Here is an 18,193-nt window from a genome sequence, read left to right on the forward strand (position 1 = left end):
GTTCATTCTAGGTTCTGATCTTAATTGCAGAGAAGGTGTCACAAAAAACCATAATTAATAAGAGAGATTTGAGTGGGAGGATAAACGGGGGCGGTTCAGCTTTCTAAAACGTGTATGTGTTTAATTGATAATAAAAAAACAGAATTGTAGAGCAAAGAGGTCAAATAATCCAATCGGGTTCTAGGTATTTTATGAATGAAAAGAAAAAAGCAGAGGTGTATATAGGTGCATACTACTACCCTTATAAAGAGTGGCTTCTTTTTATAAAGGCCAATCGTTTAGGGATGCTATATAAAGGTGTACATAATAAAGGAGGCTGCACCCTCACAAACACAATACAATAAAAACATCAGCTTGTTTTTGTAAGAAAGCCTTCCTTTTTGCCTCATTTTAAAGATAAAGCAGTGTATTGAGTAGAAAACATTTAAAGGAGACATAGTGTGCAAAAAAACAAGAATGTAGCAGTGCATTATACTCCTCTACATATAGAAGGATTGTGCTTTAAAAACAAGTATTTCAGTTTATTGAGAAATACACCCAATACCCGACTAGCCCCGCCCATCTGTTCCACTTCCTGCTTCCTCCTTTCCCAGGCTGTGCAGGGGGGCTGTGGCACTCAGCGCACTGCACTGTTGGATAGGAACCAATCAGCAGCTAGGCTGACCTGAGAGGGAACTGAATCCTGTCCTAGCTTGTGTGATTGCACTGTGATTGGCTGCTCCCCTCCTACTGTGCTTCTGGCAGGGACACGTCAACCCCTCGTTTAAAACACAGACAGGGACCTGAGAGGATCTATAGGGAGCTCCAAGGGGCCATTTTTAAAGATAATGATAATTTTAGCCCAGAGCGAAACCGCCACCATATATCATTCGTGATTGCCTACAATATGGGGGGGGGGGGTTAATTTACACTATATGCCTTCTTTAAATGTTTATTACACACACATATATATATATATATATATATATATATATTATATATATATATATATATATATATTATATATATATATATATATATATATATATATGGGTTTTTGGCATAGATATGGGATCTATTATCCATAAGGGTCCAAAATACACCAAATATCATTTCCCTACACTGTCCTGTCTATCTATCTATCCTATTCTGCAATTTGGTCTTGCTGTGTATGTTTATATGAAGATGAGTAATAATAATAAATTAAATCTGACTTGACATTTTCTGATGGCGAGTAAGTGGGGAATATGAATAATAGAACCTATACATGTCATATCATTTGACCCATTTAGACAGAATCTTATGATTTCTAGCAATAGATGGTTGATGCCCCCTGGCACAGCAAACAGGAATGCTCAGCAAGCCTTCAAAAGGAAAAAGTGAAAACATTGAAAAACCAAATGTGGGATAGAAGGGGAGGGCGAGAGAAGGGCTTTTGAAGGGAGAAGCCAACACCACCTGCATGCCATTAACCCTTTTTTTTTTGCAAGCAAGGAAACTTTTTCTGATTGGCCCCTTTAATACTAGTACGCTCGCCATTCAGAAAGAGACCTGCTTGCTGCAATAAATACACAGCATTTTTATTTTTTTCACAAAACCATATACATTTACCACTAAAGATGTACTGACCTAAATAGTCTGCATTTAGAGCAGAGAGGAAAGTGAGAACAGATGTGTTCATTCTTCACTTACCTTACCACTTACGGAGTGCTGCACCTAATAATGCTTAAACGTACCTATACCACATCTATGCTCATTGGTTGGGCCCTGGCAGGCCAAAGCACAGACGCTACAGGCCAAACATGGCAGGAAGAACTTCAGTGTATAGCTGCTATTATTATACACTGACACACATAACAGATCAGCTGCTATTACTGGCCCTTTAAAATGGTTGCCTCCAGAGAAATGATTTGGTTATGGGAGAAAGAGTAAATAGCTAAGAGATAAAAACTGGCACAGAAAAACATGTTAATGAAAGAACAGGGAGAAAAAAACAGACCAAGAACATAAAATAAAAACAGACAAGACCATTGGTAAACATAGAGGGTAGCAATGAAATATGGGAAAACATAAAATGGGAAACTGGGATTCCAACAACCACCTTTAACGGGATTGTTCACCTTCAAATTAATTTTCAGCATGATGCAGAGAGTGCTATTCTAAGACTGTTTGCAATTGGTCTTCATATTTTATTATTTGCCGTTGTTGAATTATTTAGTATTTTGTTCAGCAGCTACCTGGTTGTTTGGGTCCAGTTTAACCTAGCAACCAGGCAGTGGTTTTAAAGAGAGACTGGAATATAAATAGAAGAGGGTCTAATCAGAAAGAAAGGTATTAAAAAGAAATAATGACAATAAAACAGCAGCAGTCAAAGAGGAAGGCAAATAATTCAAGAACTATGAAAAAATGAAGACCAATTGAAAACTTTAAACTGGAATTCTATAACATAATAAAAGTTAACATGAAGGTGAACTGCCCCTTTAATATAGGGAATATATGAAATATATAAGTTTCATAGACTTTCAGAGCAGGTACACACATTTTTTGTGTCCCTTATAAAAGGTAGTTGTCAATATCCCTAAATCTAGAGGCAGAAAAAGTAAGGAAACTGTAAACGGGAACAAAGCTAACGAAGAACGACACTAAGGGGCAGATTTAGGAATCATCACTGTCCGGAAGAAACTGCGAAAGAATACTCACTTTTGTATTCTGCAATTGATTGCCTTTACTTGGCAACATTCAGCAACAAGCCAAAGCAATCAACTGCAGAAAATGCAATTGAGTGACAAATGCATACTTTTTATGCAATCAGAAGGTATAGCCTTAACATTGTTGACTATATAAATACAGACCTGTGTTACTTACTAGGGAAGCATCAATACAGATTATTTCAACAAATGTGGCATTTACTTAATGACATTTGGGACACTGGCAGGCCTATATTCTGTTAGCCCGCCAGGCCAGGGGTTAACTGGGAGGTGTGGAAACGCTGACCTCATCAAAAAACTGCTGGGTTTTGCGCAGAATGAATTTTAACTCCGTCAGTTCGAGGAAGTTCCTCTTCAAGGCCTCCTGGTTTGTGTTTATTTCTTTCAGTTCAATCTCAATCTTTTCAAAATTTGCCTGTTTGGAACAAATGAAGAAAATGAAAATCATTGTGAAGGAAGTCAGAAATCATTCTGGTGTGATATCAGATGGGCAGGACTGTTGGTGGGCAGATACACAGGCAGATAAGCTGCTGACGCAGTCAAATTGGAAGATTAAATCTGCCTGTGTATCACTTAACAACACATTTAGTATCCGGGGCTAGACTTTATTAGTATTTTGTTCAACTGGGAAGCTGATTTGCTAATAAAGATATATTACAGCATATACTCCCAATGCTTTGTGCTATATACACATGCTGCCAATTTTAGAGTGTGCTATGGAAGCTACTTTTTCTCTATCTTTGCTTTTAAGGCCCCGTTGACTACAAAAAACTGCCTGCTCAACTAATGCAGGATGGACCATAGAGCCAATATAGAATAATATTGAATTATGTCCTAGCCCTCTTCTGCTGGGAAATTCTGTGAAGTGCAGAGAAGACAAGGATAAAAAGGTGGGCAATTGTTTCCCTAGGCTACCAACGCTATTTTTTGCGATTTTTTCGGCTTCTTTACGAATTTTTCGTTACCAATACGATTTTTGCGTAAAAACGCGTGTTTTTCGTAGCCATTACGAAAGTTGCGTAAAAAGTTGCGCTTTTTTCGTAGCGTTAAAACTTATGCGAAAAGTTGCACCTTTTTCGTAGCGTTAAAACTTAAAAGGTGCAAAGTTTCGCGTAAGTTTTAACGCTACGAAAAAAGCGCAACTTTTTGCGCAAGTTTTAACGCTACGAAAAATCACCAGATTTTACGCAACTTTCGTAATGGCTACGAAAAACTTGCGTTTTTACGCAAAAATCGTATTGGTAACGAAAAATTCGTAAAGAAGCCGAAAAAATCGCAAAAAATACGAAAAAATCGCAAAATACCGATCATTACGAAAAAAACGCAATCGGACTCATTTCGACCCGTTCGTGGGTAAGTAAATGTGCCCCTAAGTATTCGGTGTATGGAAGACATTAGTATCCCAAAGATCTTTTGAGATTAGGCAGCTAATTTACAGAGACACCTGTAAATATGTTGCATTTTTTGCTCCTTTGAATTTTTGGGTCAAGTACAAGAGAGGATGTGGGCTGTAAAATCAATAACACTGGTAAAAGAAATTGCTCTTATTTTACCCGAAACCTACCAAATGATAAAGCATACTGTTTATATAAGTAAGGTTTTTCAACCTCAATAAAGTAGAGAGACTTAAAAAACATGCCTTATGTGGGGCTGCCTATAATTCATACACTTCATAGTACAGGTATAGGATCTGTTATCCAGAATGTTTGGGACCTGGGGTTTTCCAGATAAGGGATCTTTCTGTAATTTGGATTTCCATAACTTATGTCTGCTAAAAATCATTTAAATATTGAATAAACCCAATAGGATTGTTTTGCCCCCAATAAGGATTAATTATATCTTAGTTGGGATCGAGTACAGGTACTGTTTTATTATTACAGAGAAAAGGGAATCATTTAACCATTAAATAAACCCAATAGGGCTGTTCTGCCCCCAATAAGGGGTAATTATATCTTAGTTGGGATCAAGTACAGGTTCTGTTTTATTATTACAGAGAAAAGGGAATCATTTAACCATGAAATAAACCCAATAGGGCTGTTCTGCCCCCAATAAGGGGTAATTATATCTTAGTTGGGATCAAGTACAGGTTCTGTTTTATTATTACAGAGAAAAGGGAATCATTTAACCATTAAATAAACCCAATAGGGCTGTTCTGCCCCAATAAGGGGTAATTATATCTTAGTTGGGATCAAGTACAGGTACCGTTTTATTATTACAGAGAAAAGGGAATCATTTAACCATGAAATAAACCCAATAGGGCTGTTCTGCCCCAATAAGGGGTAATTATATCTTAGTTGGGATCAAGTAAAGGTACTGTTTTATTATTACAGAGAAAAGGGAATCATTTAACCATGAAATAAACCCAATAGGGCTGTTCTGCCCCCAATAAGGGGTAATTATATCTTAGTTGGGATCAAGTACAGGTACTGTTTTATTATTACAGAGAAAAGGGAATCATTTAACCATTAAATAAACCCAATAGGGCTGTTCTGCCCCAATAAGGGGTAATTATATCTTAGTTGGGATCAAGTACAGGTACTGTTTTATTATTACAGAGAAAAAGGAAATAATTTCTAAAAATCAGAATTATTTGTTTAAAATGGAGTCTATGGGAGATGGCCTTTACGCAATTCTGAACTTTCTGGATAACAGGTTTCCGGATAACTGATCCCATACACGTACAAATAAGTAATATCATTACTTATTAGTTGCTCAGGTAGATAAGCCGAGTTAAATCAAAAACCTTCCTTATTTATACTGTAGGTTAAAGGCTTTTCAAATGGGTTGCAGTGCAGCCTGAGGCTGTGTGTTGGCAAAGTGTAAATATGTCACACTTTAAGGTGCAGAAAAGGTTAGTAATCCCTCTTTCCGCACCTCTGGGAAAGTTATACATCTTTCACTTTGTTCCTAGAATAGCTTAGCTAAACGTGAAGCTGCAGTCCTTACAAGGGACAGAGATGACGAGAGCTTTCAAGACTTACCTCAAGGTCAATCATGTCCCTAGGGAAGGGGACTTCTGGGTTCTCCCCAGTGTCAAGGATTGAGATATTTGCTTTTTTGACCTCCTTCTCCACAAACCCTGTAAGGATTCATTCATTAGTTTTTTTTGCTCACGACATTAAGGTCAAAACATGAAATATTTACATTTAAAGTCAGCATATGCTGATCAGGCACCAACAATTCAGCTATTTCTTGAAATGATCCAAGGCACTTTGTTCTCCCTAAAGGGGTTTTGTTGTGATTTTTATTACTACATTACACTGTGTGCATTGCAAATAATTCCCTCTATCATTTAATATTTTATTCTTAAACCAACAAAAGTATTTGTAGCTGTAATATTGGTGTGTAGGTGCCATCTCAGTGCCTTGTGCCTGAGTCTGAGCTTTCAGCCAGCGCTACACATTAGAACTGCTTTCAGCTAACCTATTGTTTCTCCTACTCCCATGTAACTGGAGGAGTCCCAAGCCGGACTTGGATTTCTTACTATTGAGTGCTATTCTGATACCTACTGGGAGCTGCCATCTTGCTCCCTTCCCATTGTTCTGCTGATCGGCTGCTGGGGGTGAGGGGGGGGGATATCACTCCAACTTGCAGCGCAGCAGTAAAGTGTGCCTGAGTCTGAGCTTTCAGAAGGAGCCAGCGCTACACATTAGAACTGCTTTCAGATAAGCTATTGTTTCTCCCACTCAATATAAATGGAGGAGTCACAACTTGGCCGAGCTGGACTTGGTTTTTTACTACTGAGTGTTATTCCTATATCTACCCCTAGGTGGGGCATGGGAGCTTTTATTTTACTACCTTCCCATTGTTCTGATGATTGTCTGCTGGTAGTGAATGGGAGGGGACGTGATATAACTTCAACTTGCTGTGCAAGCAGTAAAAAGGAACTGAAGTTTATTATGGGTGGGAAGTTGCTCTGTTATAAAAAGACTCTTTATGAATTTGCTTATAAACTTGTGAACAAAACATGTAAAAACTGAAATACACACGCAGTTTACGGTCCATTTCTTCACATCTTCGGACTTCATTGACAAATTTCCTCTGGAACACATTGACATCTGGATTTAACTGGAGATGGGGAAAACAAATAAGCAAATATGCGTTAAGGCTTCTCATGAAACAAGTATGCAATCATAGAGAAGTAGTTTTGTGCCCACATTAAACTTCTGCAGTCACAATTAATACAAGCAACGGTACCGATATTTTAGAAACTACAATACTGTTCCTAAGAATATTTGCTTAGAAGAACAGAGTCACTATAACTATTCACCTCTATGTTTTGAGACATATCAAGTATGATTTAGGGGTATTTAGGTATTGCTGGTGTGATAATTGCTCTAATTAAAGTATCAGGAGAGAAGAATACATTGTCAACATGGCAACGGTTGACCTGTAGGCTTGACATTTGAATAGATAAAGGATATTACTAAACCAGCGAGAGTGAACAAGTTAATAAAAGTATACAGTAAAATATGCTGACTAAGATGGGATTTCTTACACTACAGAAGTGGAATATTAACCAGCAAAAAAAAATTCTATCCTTCTTGAACAAATTGTAGACAATTTAGTAAGATCATTTTAATACTGTTACTCTTAATCAGCAATAAGTTAGGGGCAAAAGACTTGTACATGGCCTTATTCAATCTTAAAGGGGAACTTCAACAAAACAACATTTCAAGCAAATTTGCAATATACAAAAATATGCAGCCTTTTCATGATGTTTAATGTAATAATCTGGTTTGGAACAGTTCCCTAAGCCCCGCCCCCTGTTCCCTAAGCCCACCCCCTGTTCCCCAAGCCCCACCCCCTGTTCCCCAAGCCCCACCCCCTGTTCCCCTGCTGATCTGGCTGACTACTTTGAGACTCAAATAAACTGTAACAGTAGCGCCTGTCCCTCAGCCTGCCTCCTCCCAATCCCACAATTCCCTGCTGCACACATGATAAATAATAGCAATAAGGAACATCCCAGTGCAATGCATTGTGGGTTATGTAGTTCCTGCATGCTGTCTGTAAGCTGTGGGGAAGTTGTTACAATGTGTAACATCAGTGTTTTAGTCCCTCCTCCCCTGCCAGGATTACAAATGATGCAGAAAGAGAAGAACAGTTTTGCAGCTGGATTTCAGCATATAAAAATGGTATTTATTCATATTTTTTGAAGGAACAGATTACAGTGATATTAGGGGGTTTTTGTGCTGTGTGGGGCTCTTTAACGGATTTTGGTTCAGAAGCCGGAGTTCCCCTTTAACTACTATGCAGCTAAGTAATATAAGATGTCATATCTGAATTCTTACGAGTGTGTTTTTTAGGGATGCACCAAACCCACTTTTTTGGGTTTGGCCGAACCCCCGAATCCACCCTGACAGATTCTGCTGAACCCCGATCGTGGATTTGGCAGAATACGAATCCTTCAAAAAAAGTCTGGATTCGGCCCAAATCCGGGATTCGGTGCATCCCTAGTGTGCAAAAAGATTATTAGTATTAGTGAGGTTAACACACAGGCAGATCTGTTCTGGTCAACTTACATCTCGAAACTGGACTTTTCCCAGCTCTCCCAGTTCACTAACACAGCAATATGCAGCCTCAGACTGAAGGAAAAGCTGGGCCAAGGTCATCTCCTCACTTCTGAAAAGTTCCCCCATGATTTCGGGATATCTTCCTACTTTTGAACCTATAAAGGGTTACATAGAAAAGAGAAAATTAGAGAAAAATGTAGGTGTCCTGAACTTGTATTTGTTTAAATATATTGTACACGTTGGAGCCACATCGGATATCCAGCTGTAGGCGCAAACAAAACAAAATAAAACAGTGAAAGACATAATATCAATGTGAAAATGCATCAGCGCGGAGAGTTAACACAATGGCTTGGAATCTCCTACGTTATATTGTGAATAAGCAACCGTGCACAGGCGTGGGATTGGTCATCTGAAAACCTGTTATTCCTGCAGGTCTGAAATACAAAGCTATTTACACATTCTGAAAATATACAATTCTGTTTATACATAACGAGAGATAATAACTAACTTTCCAATAAACGTAATTACAACTGAAAGCAGTTTGTGCCTGTCTCATCCTATTCCCTTCTCTGACTTCCCTGACTATTTGTACCATTCAAACACTGTACAGGTATGGGACCTGTTATCCAGAATGCTCAGGACCTGGGGTTTTCCAGATAAGGGGTCTTTCCGTAATTTGGATCTCCATAACTTAAGTCTGCTAAAAATCATTTAAATATTGAATAAACCCAATAGGGCTGTTCTGCCCCCAATAAGGGGTAATTATATCTTAGTTGGGATCAAGTACAGGTACTGTTTTATTATTACAGAGAAAAGGGAATCATTTAACCATTAAATAAACCCAATAGGGCTGTTCTGCCCCAATAAGGGGTAATTATATCTTAGTTGGGATCAAGTACAGGTACTGTTTTATTATTACAGAGAAAAGGGAATCATTTAACCATTAAATAAACCCAATAGGGCTGTTCTGCCCCCAATAAGGGGTAATTATATCTTAGTTGGGATCAAGTACAGGTACTGTTTTATTATTACAGAGAAAAGGGAATCATTTAACCATTAAATTAACCCAATAGGACTGTTCTGCTCCAATAAGGGGTAATTATATCTTAGTTGGGATCAAGTACAGGTACTGTTTTATTATTACAGAGAAAAGGGAATCATTTAACCATGAAATTAACCCAATAGGACTGTTCTGCTCCAATAAGGGGTAATTATATCTTAGTTGGGATCAAGTACAGGTACTGTTTTATTATTACAGAGAAAAGGGAATCATTTAACCATGAAATAAACCCAATAGGGCTGTTCTGCTCCAATAAGGGGTAATTATATCTTAGTTGGGATCAAGTACAGGTACTGTTTTATTATTACAGAGAAAAGGGAATCATTTAACCATTAAATTAACCCAATAGGACTGTTCTGCTCCAATAAGGGGTAATTATATCTTAGTTGGGATCAAGTACAGGTACTGTTTTATTATTACAGAGAAAAGGGAATCATTTAACCATTAAATAAACCCAATAGGACTGTTCTGCCCCCAATAAGGGGTAATTATATCTTAGTTGGGATCAAGTACAGGTACTGTTTTATTATTACAGAGAAAAGGGAATCATTTAACCATTAAATTAACCCAATAGGGCTGTTCTGCCCCAATAAGGGGTAATTATATCTTAGTTGGGATCAAGTACAGGTACTGTTTTATTATTACAGAGAAAAGGGAATCATTTAACCATGAAATAAACCCAATAGGGCTGTTCTGCCCCAATAAGGGGTAATTATATCTTAGTTGGGATCAAGTACAGGTACTGTTTTATTATTACTGAGAAAAGGGAATCATTTAACCATGAAATAAACCCAATAGGGCTGTTCTGCCCCCAATAAGGGGTAATTATATCTTATTATTACAGAGAAAAAGGAAATCATTTTTAAAAATTAGAATTATTTGCTTATAATGGAGTCTATGGGAGATGGTCTTTACGTAATTCGGAACTTTTTGGATAACGGGTTTCCGGATAACGGATCCCATACCTGTAATGCAAATATCTTGCTCCTGGCTAGATTGTGAAGGATGTTGGCAGAGGCTGTTTATCTGTAGAGCCCCAGGTTTGGTAGAAGGATTTCCGTAGCATGACACTATTTTGCCGTAAGGCTAATGCCACACAGAATGAATGGGAGGCTGCTCCCAGTTGCCACGATTATCCTTCTACTCCAACGTTAATCATCTGCAGTAGTCTGTGGGCTTTTTTAGGATATTAACTCTGAACTGTGCAATGATTACAGCGGGTTTAGATATTATTTCTCTCTCATTTGTAACACACTATAAATATAACATTATATACTATAAATATAGATTATGAAAATGAGCCAGGACCTCGTTATATACAAGACACAGTGAGATGGTGGCGAATGTTTGTTCATCGATTTATATTATGTTTAATTTACGAGAACTAAATAAAAAGTGCTCTGAGATTTTAACTGGCAAACAAACAATTGTGTGCAATTTAACAATAGAGAGGCTAATTTGTATTCATATTGGTGCCTGTGATTAATCTGGAATTCAGGAGAAAACATTGCATGGGTAAACATCAAGGCGCTTTACGGCTGAATTTTGCACGTTGTGTACCTAGGATAAAACAGGACTAAAACTGCAACTGCAGTGTACATATTGAGTGATTGCTGTAGCCGTACCCATTTGCTGCTGTTAATCCCATATTTAAAAGAATGCAAGCATTAATCGGGCACAAAAGAAGTCAGTTAACAGAACCAAACTTCTCCTTTAGATCCCCCTGAAAGTCCCATGATCAGCAGCTGACAAACCCAAAAATAGAGTCGTCTTTGTTACTGAAGCAGAAGAGCTTTGGAATGAGCTTATTTCCAGCCTAATTATTACACAGGCATATTGAACAAAGAATTACTAATTAGTAGGTGAACATTTCAGCAACGGAGTTTAAAGTGTAATCTGCGAATAGCACTTTCTGGATGGACTTAAGGTCCCCATACATGGGCTGATTGTAGCTGCCGATATGGGTCCCTTGGACAGATTCGGCAGCTTATCGGCCCGTGTAGGGGCAGAAACGAGGGGCCTGCCTGACCGATATCTGGCCTGAAATTGCCCAGATATCGATCGACCAGGTTAGAAAATTCAGTGGGATCGGGGACCGCATCGGCTTGTTGATGCGGTCCCCGAACAGACTGTCCCATTGCCGCCAACATAATGCCCTGGGGCCAATCGATCGAATTTGCCTACATGCTCCCCGATATTGTCCACCCGTAGGTGGGGATATCCGGTCAAGATCTGCTCGCTTGGGGATCTCGCCAAGCAAGTGAATCTTAACGTGTATGGGGACCTTTAGACAGCATCTCGAGTGTCAGACCTGGGGCTGGGTAAGGGGGTTATAAAGCAAGAACAGGGTTGTATGTAAAATGCGTTCTGCCCTAAGGCTGATGCCCCACAGAGCGGTTCAGTTGTCCGCTATAGATCTATGCTATTGCGGGCAACTAACCGATTCGAAATGCCTTTCCACCAGCAACAATAGGAGTCGCCAGTGGAATGCCCTTCGTATTGCTTTGGTTTTCCGAAAGGAGGAAACTGTGTGACTTCGGAATACGGAAGTGATGGCCTTTCCACCGAAGGCTCCAACTGTTGCCGGTGGAAAGGCATTTTGGTTAGTTGCCCACTATAGCAGAGATCCATCACAGGTGACGAAACAATTCGGCCCTAGGGTCGAATGATCGGATCGCATTGCTGGGATAAAGGCCATGGGATGAGGATCACATCAATGCATCCAAGTGCTCCAACAGGATTTTAAACCTGACTGATCAACATCTGGATGGTTTTCGGCCAGATATCGGTCGGACAGGCCCATCTGACCGCCCAATAAGCTACTGACTCAGGCCGCCAACAGCTTTTATCGGCCCAATTACGGCCACCTTTACTCCCTCCTGGCCTCATATAGTTGACAGATTCTGTGGGCTAGCATGTGTTGCTGGATGTTTGTTTGAAATTTTGTGCCAATCTAGAGTTTCACAAGCAAATTTCTACAGCAGGGATTTTCCATAATTAGCCCTTTACCCTCCTATGAAAGCACATAGACGTTAATTTTGATGGCAGACAAACACATACATGGAAAAATCAAGATGCAGCTGCCCATACTAATGGCCGCCAACATCTAGCCCTTGTAAATGACCTAGAAATTCTACCTATCGCTCTCCCTGGCCCTCGGCTGTGCATCTTGGTTGCAGTTTTATGGGGATTAGAATTAGAGCTTCTTTATTTTGTGTTGTGTAGCTTTTAACTTTATCACCTCTTGCAAATAGCTGCTGTGGTGAGCCACAAGCCTTCAATCTATGGCTGGCCTATAGCTAGAACAGCTATTAACGGAGGGGGCTGGTCTGTCAGCTTCTAGTTCAGCTGAAAATGTACCCAAAGTGAAAAGAACATAATGTACTTTGTTTATGGGAACCAGGGATCCCCAACATTTTTTTTTTCTACTCGGGGGCCAAATAAGGGTTGTGATTGGCTACTGGTTGGGGATCACCGCACTAAATAATGATCTGTTACATGCCATGTGAAACTATTATGTTGACTCCACAAGAAATATATGATAAGTTTTGTATGTGGATGCTGATTGCCATCATGCTATAGATCAGTGATCCCCAACCAGTGGCCCAGGGGCAACATATTACCCACCAACCCCTTGGATGTTGCTCTCAGTGCCCCCAAACCAGGGAGTTATTTTGCAATTCCTGACTTGGGGGCAAGGTTGGCTGCATAAAAACCAGATGAACTGCCAAACAGAGCCCCATGTAGGCTGTCAGTCCATACAGGAACTACCAAATAACCAATAATGGCCCTTATTTGGCACCCTAGGAACTTTTTTTTTTTGTTTTGTTGCTCTCCAACTCTTTTTACATTGGAGTGTAGCTCACAGGTAAAAAAGGTTGGGGGGAGTCCTGACTGCTTAGCTCCAGGGGCGAGCTTTAAATGTATTGCAATCAGTACATGGAGACGTCAGACAGGAAAGACCCAGTAAACAGGACAGTATATTTGTAGGCTACATAAAGTTCCTTAGAAAGACAATACGTTTGAAAAGAAATCAATAATCATCCCAATAACAGAACCACTGGAGCCCAGCTGTATCCTAGGGCAATATCAGGGTCCTCTGCCCACAGCACTTTTGTTAAGCAGCTCATTCATGAAAGCACAAATATTTTTTCTAATTTATTGAACTTTTCGTAATGACCACGATAATATAGTTAAAATTACATGACTTTTTCGTGGTTTTCGTTAACTTCCACGAAAATTTTTTATTTTTCGCAATGACTACGACCATTTCGGAATTCATTCAAGCTTCGGTATCGTGACTATCTTTTGGCCAGGTTGGAGCTGCAGAGTGCCATTGAGTCTTATGGAAGGCTTTCAAAATCATACATTGAAGTTTCAAAGCCAGAAAGGTTTTGCGCTGTTTACAATCGTTTGGATCCGAAAATTTTGTGACTTTCGGATCGCAGCCACAATATTTTCGTACCACCGAGAAAATAATTTTCGTGACATTTTCGCACATCAGAAACTATCGTGGGTTGTTCCAATAAAGATGTGCTTGTTTGGGACATGTCATTCATCCGAATGGGACATGAACACTCACCTCTGTGCATTCCAAGAGCCCCCTGCATATCAACGCCAATGTCAGCCATATGCGCAGGTTTCCCAGCCGAGCAAACAGCGAGCAGCACTAAACAGAATGGCCTGCTAGCATTTATGTACAGGTAATGTAAGCTAATGTGGGTAACAGACTGCAGAGCAAGAATTCCACATGGATTTCATATTAACAGAACAGAACATTGCTGGGTCTGTGCAACCAAAACTGAATTCCATTAAGTCAACGACTCAATTAACAAACTTTAACCAGGTTGTCATTTTAAAGAAAATCCCTTGTCTTGTAGATTTAAAGGGAAAATATACCCCCTGTTTTGACATGAGCTCTTTTAGTCTTCCTGTGTGCTTGACAGTTCCCTCTCTCACCTTGTTCCACTGTGAAGCTGTGGATTCTGGGACTTGGAGTCCCTCTGCTCTCCAGAGAATCTGTGTACCAAAGCAGAAGGACTTCAAGTCCCAGAATTCATCACTAAACAATGGAGGGAGGGGTTGAATTACATTGTCAGCATAAGGGATCTTGGGAAATAACTTACTGGAATAACATGGTTTCCTTTTAGTTTGTGGAGTGTTTTATGTATTTTTGAAACATTAGATTCTGTTTATGCACATTTTCTACATTAACCCAACTGAACGAGCCCATATCAAAAAGGAGAATCTATTTTCCCTTTAAAGGAACGCTAAACTAGCAATCCAGTTAGTATCAAACGTGAGATTTTTCTGACGGGTCGTCGATGGATCGCTTTAATCAGAATGAAAAAATAGGATACCATTTTGGAACAGGTCAGAGTGGACAATATTATATTGCTGATTATTACTGCAATTCAGCGACAGGGGCCACTGACTTAGGGGCCCATTCATTAAACCACAATTTTTTTTTAGAAAATTTTGTATTTTTTCTGACTTCTAGAACTTTTCGTAATGTCCATGATAAGTTCATAAAAATTCCATGACTTTTCCATGGTTTTCGTTAACTTCCACGAAAAACCCGTATTTTTCACCAAGACTACGACCATTTCGGAATTCATTCAAGCTTTGGTATCGTGGCTATCTTTTGGCCAGGTTGGATCTGTAGCGTACCACCAAGTCAATGGGAGGGTTCCAATATCACACATTGAAGGTTTCAAAGCCAGAAAGGTTTTCGCGCCGTTTACGTACGTTCGAATCCGAAAATTTAGTGACTTTCGGAATGCAACCACGATATTTTCGTATGACCAAAAAAATAATTTTCATTACATTTTCAAACATACTCCGAATGTTTTGCTATCGTCATTTTAACCACATAAAAATCGTGGTTTCATGAATGGGCCCCTTAGTCTCGGAAATGTAATTGTGGCTTATTTTACCTGTAACTGTATTTGTGTACTTCCAGCATTCAGACCTGGAGAATATGATGAATGCTAAACGTTGATGACAGGGATAAACACATGAATGGAAAAGCCCAGTGCAGCCGGCTAAACAAATAGGAGATCTACCATAGACTTTCAATTTGATGGCAGACAAACACATACATGGAAAAATCATGATGCAGCTGCCCATACTAATGGCTGCCAACATCTAGCCCTAGTAAATGACCGAGAAAGTCTGCCTATCGGTCTCCCTGGCCCTCGGCTGTGCATCTTGGTTGCAGTTTTATGGGGGTTAGAATTAGAGCTTCTTTATTTTGTGTTGTGTAGCTTTTAGCTTTATCACCTCTTGCAAATAGCTGCTGTGGTGAGCCACAAGCCTTCAATCTATGGCTGGCCTATGAGTAGAACTGCTAGAAATTAAGGGGGCTGGTCTGTCAGCTTCTAGTTCAGCTGAAAATGTACCCAAAGTGAAAAAAACATAATGTACTTTGTTTATGGGAAACAGGGATCCCCAACATTTTTTTTTTCTACTTAGGGCCAAATAAGGGTTGTGATTCGCTACTGGTTGGGGATCACCACACTAAATAGTGATCTGTTACATGCCATGTGAAATTCTTGCTTTCATTTTAATATTTTTATAGTAAATTTAGGATATTAGGTGCTGCACAACAAGGCACAATGCCAGCAACACTACGGGGCTGATCTACTAAAATTTGTTTCTTTCTGGCCTTGAAAGTTGTATAAACTCAATATGGTATAAATTGGAATTAAACTCAATCATTGCTTTGTTTATTAAATGCCACGATAAAGCTTTAATCATCTGTATGAAAATTTTGAGTTGACGTTTCGAAATTCAGGAATTTTTCGAAGCCAAAACTCATTTAATGAATGTTCGTTTCCACGAACCTTCTTTATTTTTCCCCAAACAGGAATCGCCCCAGCAGCCATTTTAGGAGCACTGGCGCTCATTCTTGGAAAACAATAATGTGTTTAAGTTTCACTTGAAAATTAGTGAAATAAAAAACAACGATGGGATTAACTTCCCCTTGATAGTGTGTAGCAAAAGGACAGGCTGCCAATGAATATTCACATTTTTAACCATTTTTGAGTTACACTTGAACATCTCTAGTATTTGAAGTAGGGATGCGCATTTTTGGATATGGCCGAACCCTTCATAAAGGATTTGGCCGAATACCGAACCGAATCCTAATTAGGTTTTGGAAGGGTTAAATCTGGGGAAAATTTTCAACTTTGGTTTAGTCAGAGGCATGGATTCTGCGAAATCCGAATCCAGCCAAAAATGGCAGAATCCTGAACCGAATCCTGGTTTCGGTGCATCCCTAATTTGAAGCCTTACACAGGACTCAACGGAACAAGACAAATTCTTTTTTCCCAATAAAAAAAATAACCTAAAGGGGCAGTAAGGGCACTGCCAATGGGAGTTGATCAATAGCAAGATGGTGTGAAAAACGTGGCAATTGCAGTTCTAAATTCTCCTACAGAGTTCGAGATTTTTGCTTAGTCAACAGGGTGCACCAGAAAATCCTGTTCTACTTTCTCTTTTTGAAAAGAGGACTACGTGGTGGAATAAAGTGGACAAGGTGCCTCCTGGCTGGTATTTTACCAGCAAAATCAGAAAGATGAATACAGGAAAGTCAGTATTTTTCCTATGTGATGTGATGTTTGACAAAGACAAGGCAACGCAATGCAATTATGCAATTCTCTTATCTGGGTGTGGATTATTGTTTCAGCGACAGCTGCTCCAAGCAAGTCCTACCTCATTCCATGCCATTAGAAATGTGTGTAATAAAAGTGGCCTACCAACGAGCCTGTCTGACCGATATCTGGTAGTAAATCAGCCAAATGGCCTAAAAAAACGACCCAACAATGTTGCCTATTGTACCTATTTTACATTTCCCGCAATCGACTTGCCATCATTTCGTTTTGATCTCTTCTGAGGAAGTGGCAACAAGCTCCGAAACGCGTTAGGTCCACATTACTTTTTTGCAATAATGTTTTAACATGGACCATGGACAATAAACGGTACATTTCAGCTATACAGTATACATTCCAGGGCTCCATGAATCCATTATATTTAGCAAATAACCCAGGAAATAAACATGTATTTAAACAACATATTGGTTGGCAAAATAACAATTTCACAACAGCAGATATTAGAAAACTTGTAGTGTTGTTAGGCCACTGAACACAACAGGAAGGGCAGAGCTTTCTTTAGACAACAGACGGCTTATATCCAGATAAAAGATGGCTAAACTAAGAAGAGCAAACAAAGCAAGATAACCAGGGCTTCGATCTGCCTTCAAATAAAACATTTTAAAGAACTAAACACAAAAAATAAATAAAAAAATAAAGGGTATCCATTTTGTATCCATTTAAATATAATGTGCTGTTACCCTGATTGTTTACTTTAGAAGTTATATAAATAACTGCTGTGAAGCAATTCAAGATGAAATGGACAGCACACATCACATAAGCGATAAGCTCTATAGAATACAATGGTTTTAGGTCTTAGGCCAATCACAAAGGGGCATATTTATCAGAAATACACAAGAGGGGCTAAATAGAATATATAAATACAATGGAAGTGCGACTGATCTGGCCAAATTAGCTACAAAAACAGAGAGGGGGATTGATCAATGCACATTTCCTGGTCCCCTGGTCATAAGTAAATAAAGATCTATGCTAGCACATGTGGTTCCATTAACTTAAGAGGGATTACGTATCCTTTGGGCCAGTGCTGTACAATTTATTACATGAATAGGGCTGATTATTTATCATACTGCATGTTCGAGGGCCGAATTAAATCTAAAGGATTATGTCGTACAATGAAGTCTATGGAGGCTATAAAGGGGTCCTGTCACCTTAAGAAATAATTCCAAATCCTTTCCTATCATGTCGGTAAAGCAAAATTAACTTTACTTACACTATATAAAATATTTATATTTATATCTCATTTTCTCCAGTCTTGGTATT

The 18,193-nt window shown here is 39.2% G+C and overlaps 1 protein-coding gene across 7 annotated transcripts in view; it reads right to left on the minus strand.

Moving 5' to 3' along the window:
• Nucleotides 1–18,193, minus strand: part of atp6v0a1 (ATPase, H+ transporting, lysosomal V0 subunit a1) — a 51,629-nt gene that overhangs the window by 29,291 nt on the left and 4,145 nt on the right. For 2 of the 7 annotated variants that reach the window (XM_031893932.1, XM_031893931.1), the window contains exons 1-5: nt 13,843–13,919; nt 8,210–8,355; nt 6,677–6,755; nt 5,669–5,766; nt 2,974–3,102 (exon numbers count right to left, since the gene is read on the minus strand). In XM_031893932.1, coding sequence (XP_031749792.1) covers nt 2,974–3,102; nt 5,669–5,766; nt 6,677–6,755; nt 8,210–8,355; nt 13,843–13,891 — 501 coding nt within the window. In that variant the 5' untranslated portion in view covers nt 13,892–13,919. 7 annotated transcript variants of the gene reach the window in all.

Source organism: Xenopus tropicalis, chromosome 10, assembly GCF_000004195.4.
Source record: "Xenopus tropicalis strain Nigerian chromosome 10, UCB_Xtro_10.0, whole genome shotgun sequence".
NCBI classification, from domain to species: Eukaryota; Metazoa; Chordata; class Amphibia; order Anura; family Pipidae; genus Xenopus; species Xenopus tropicalis.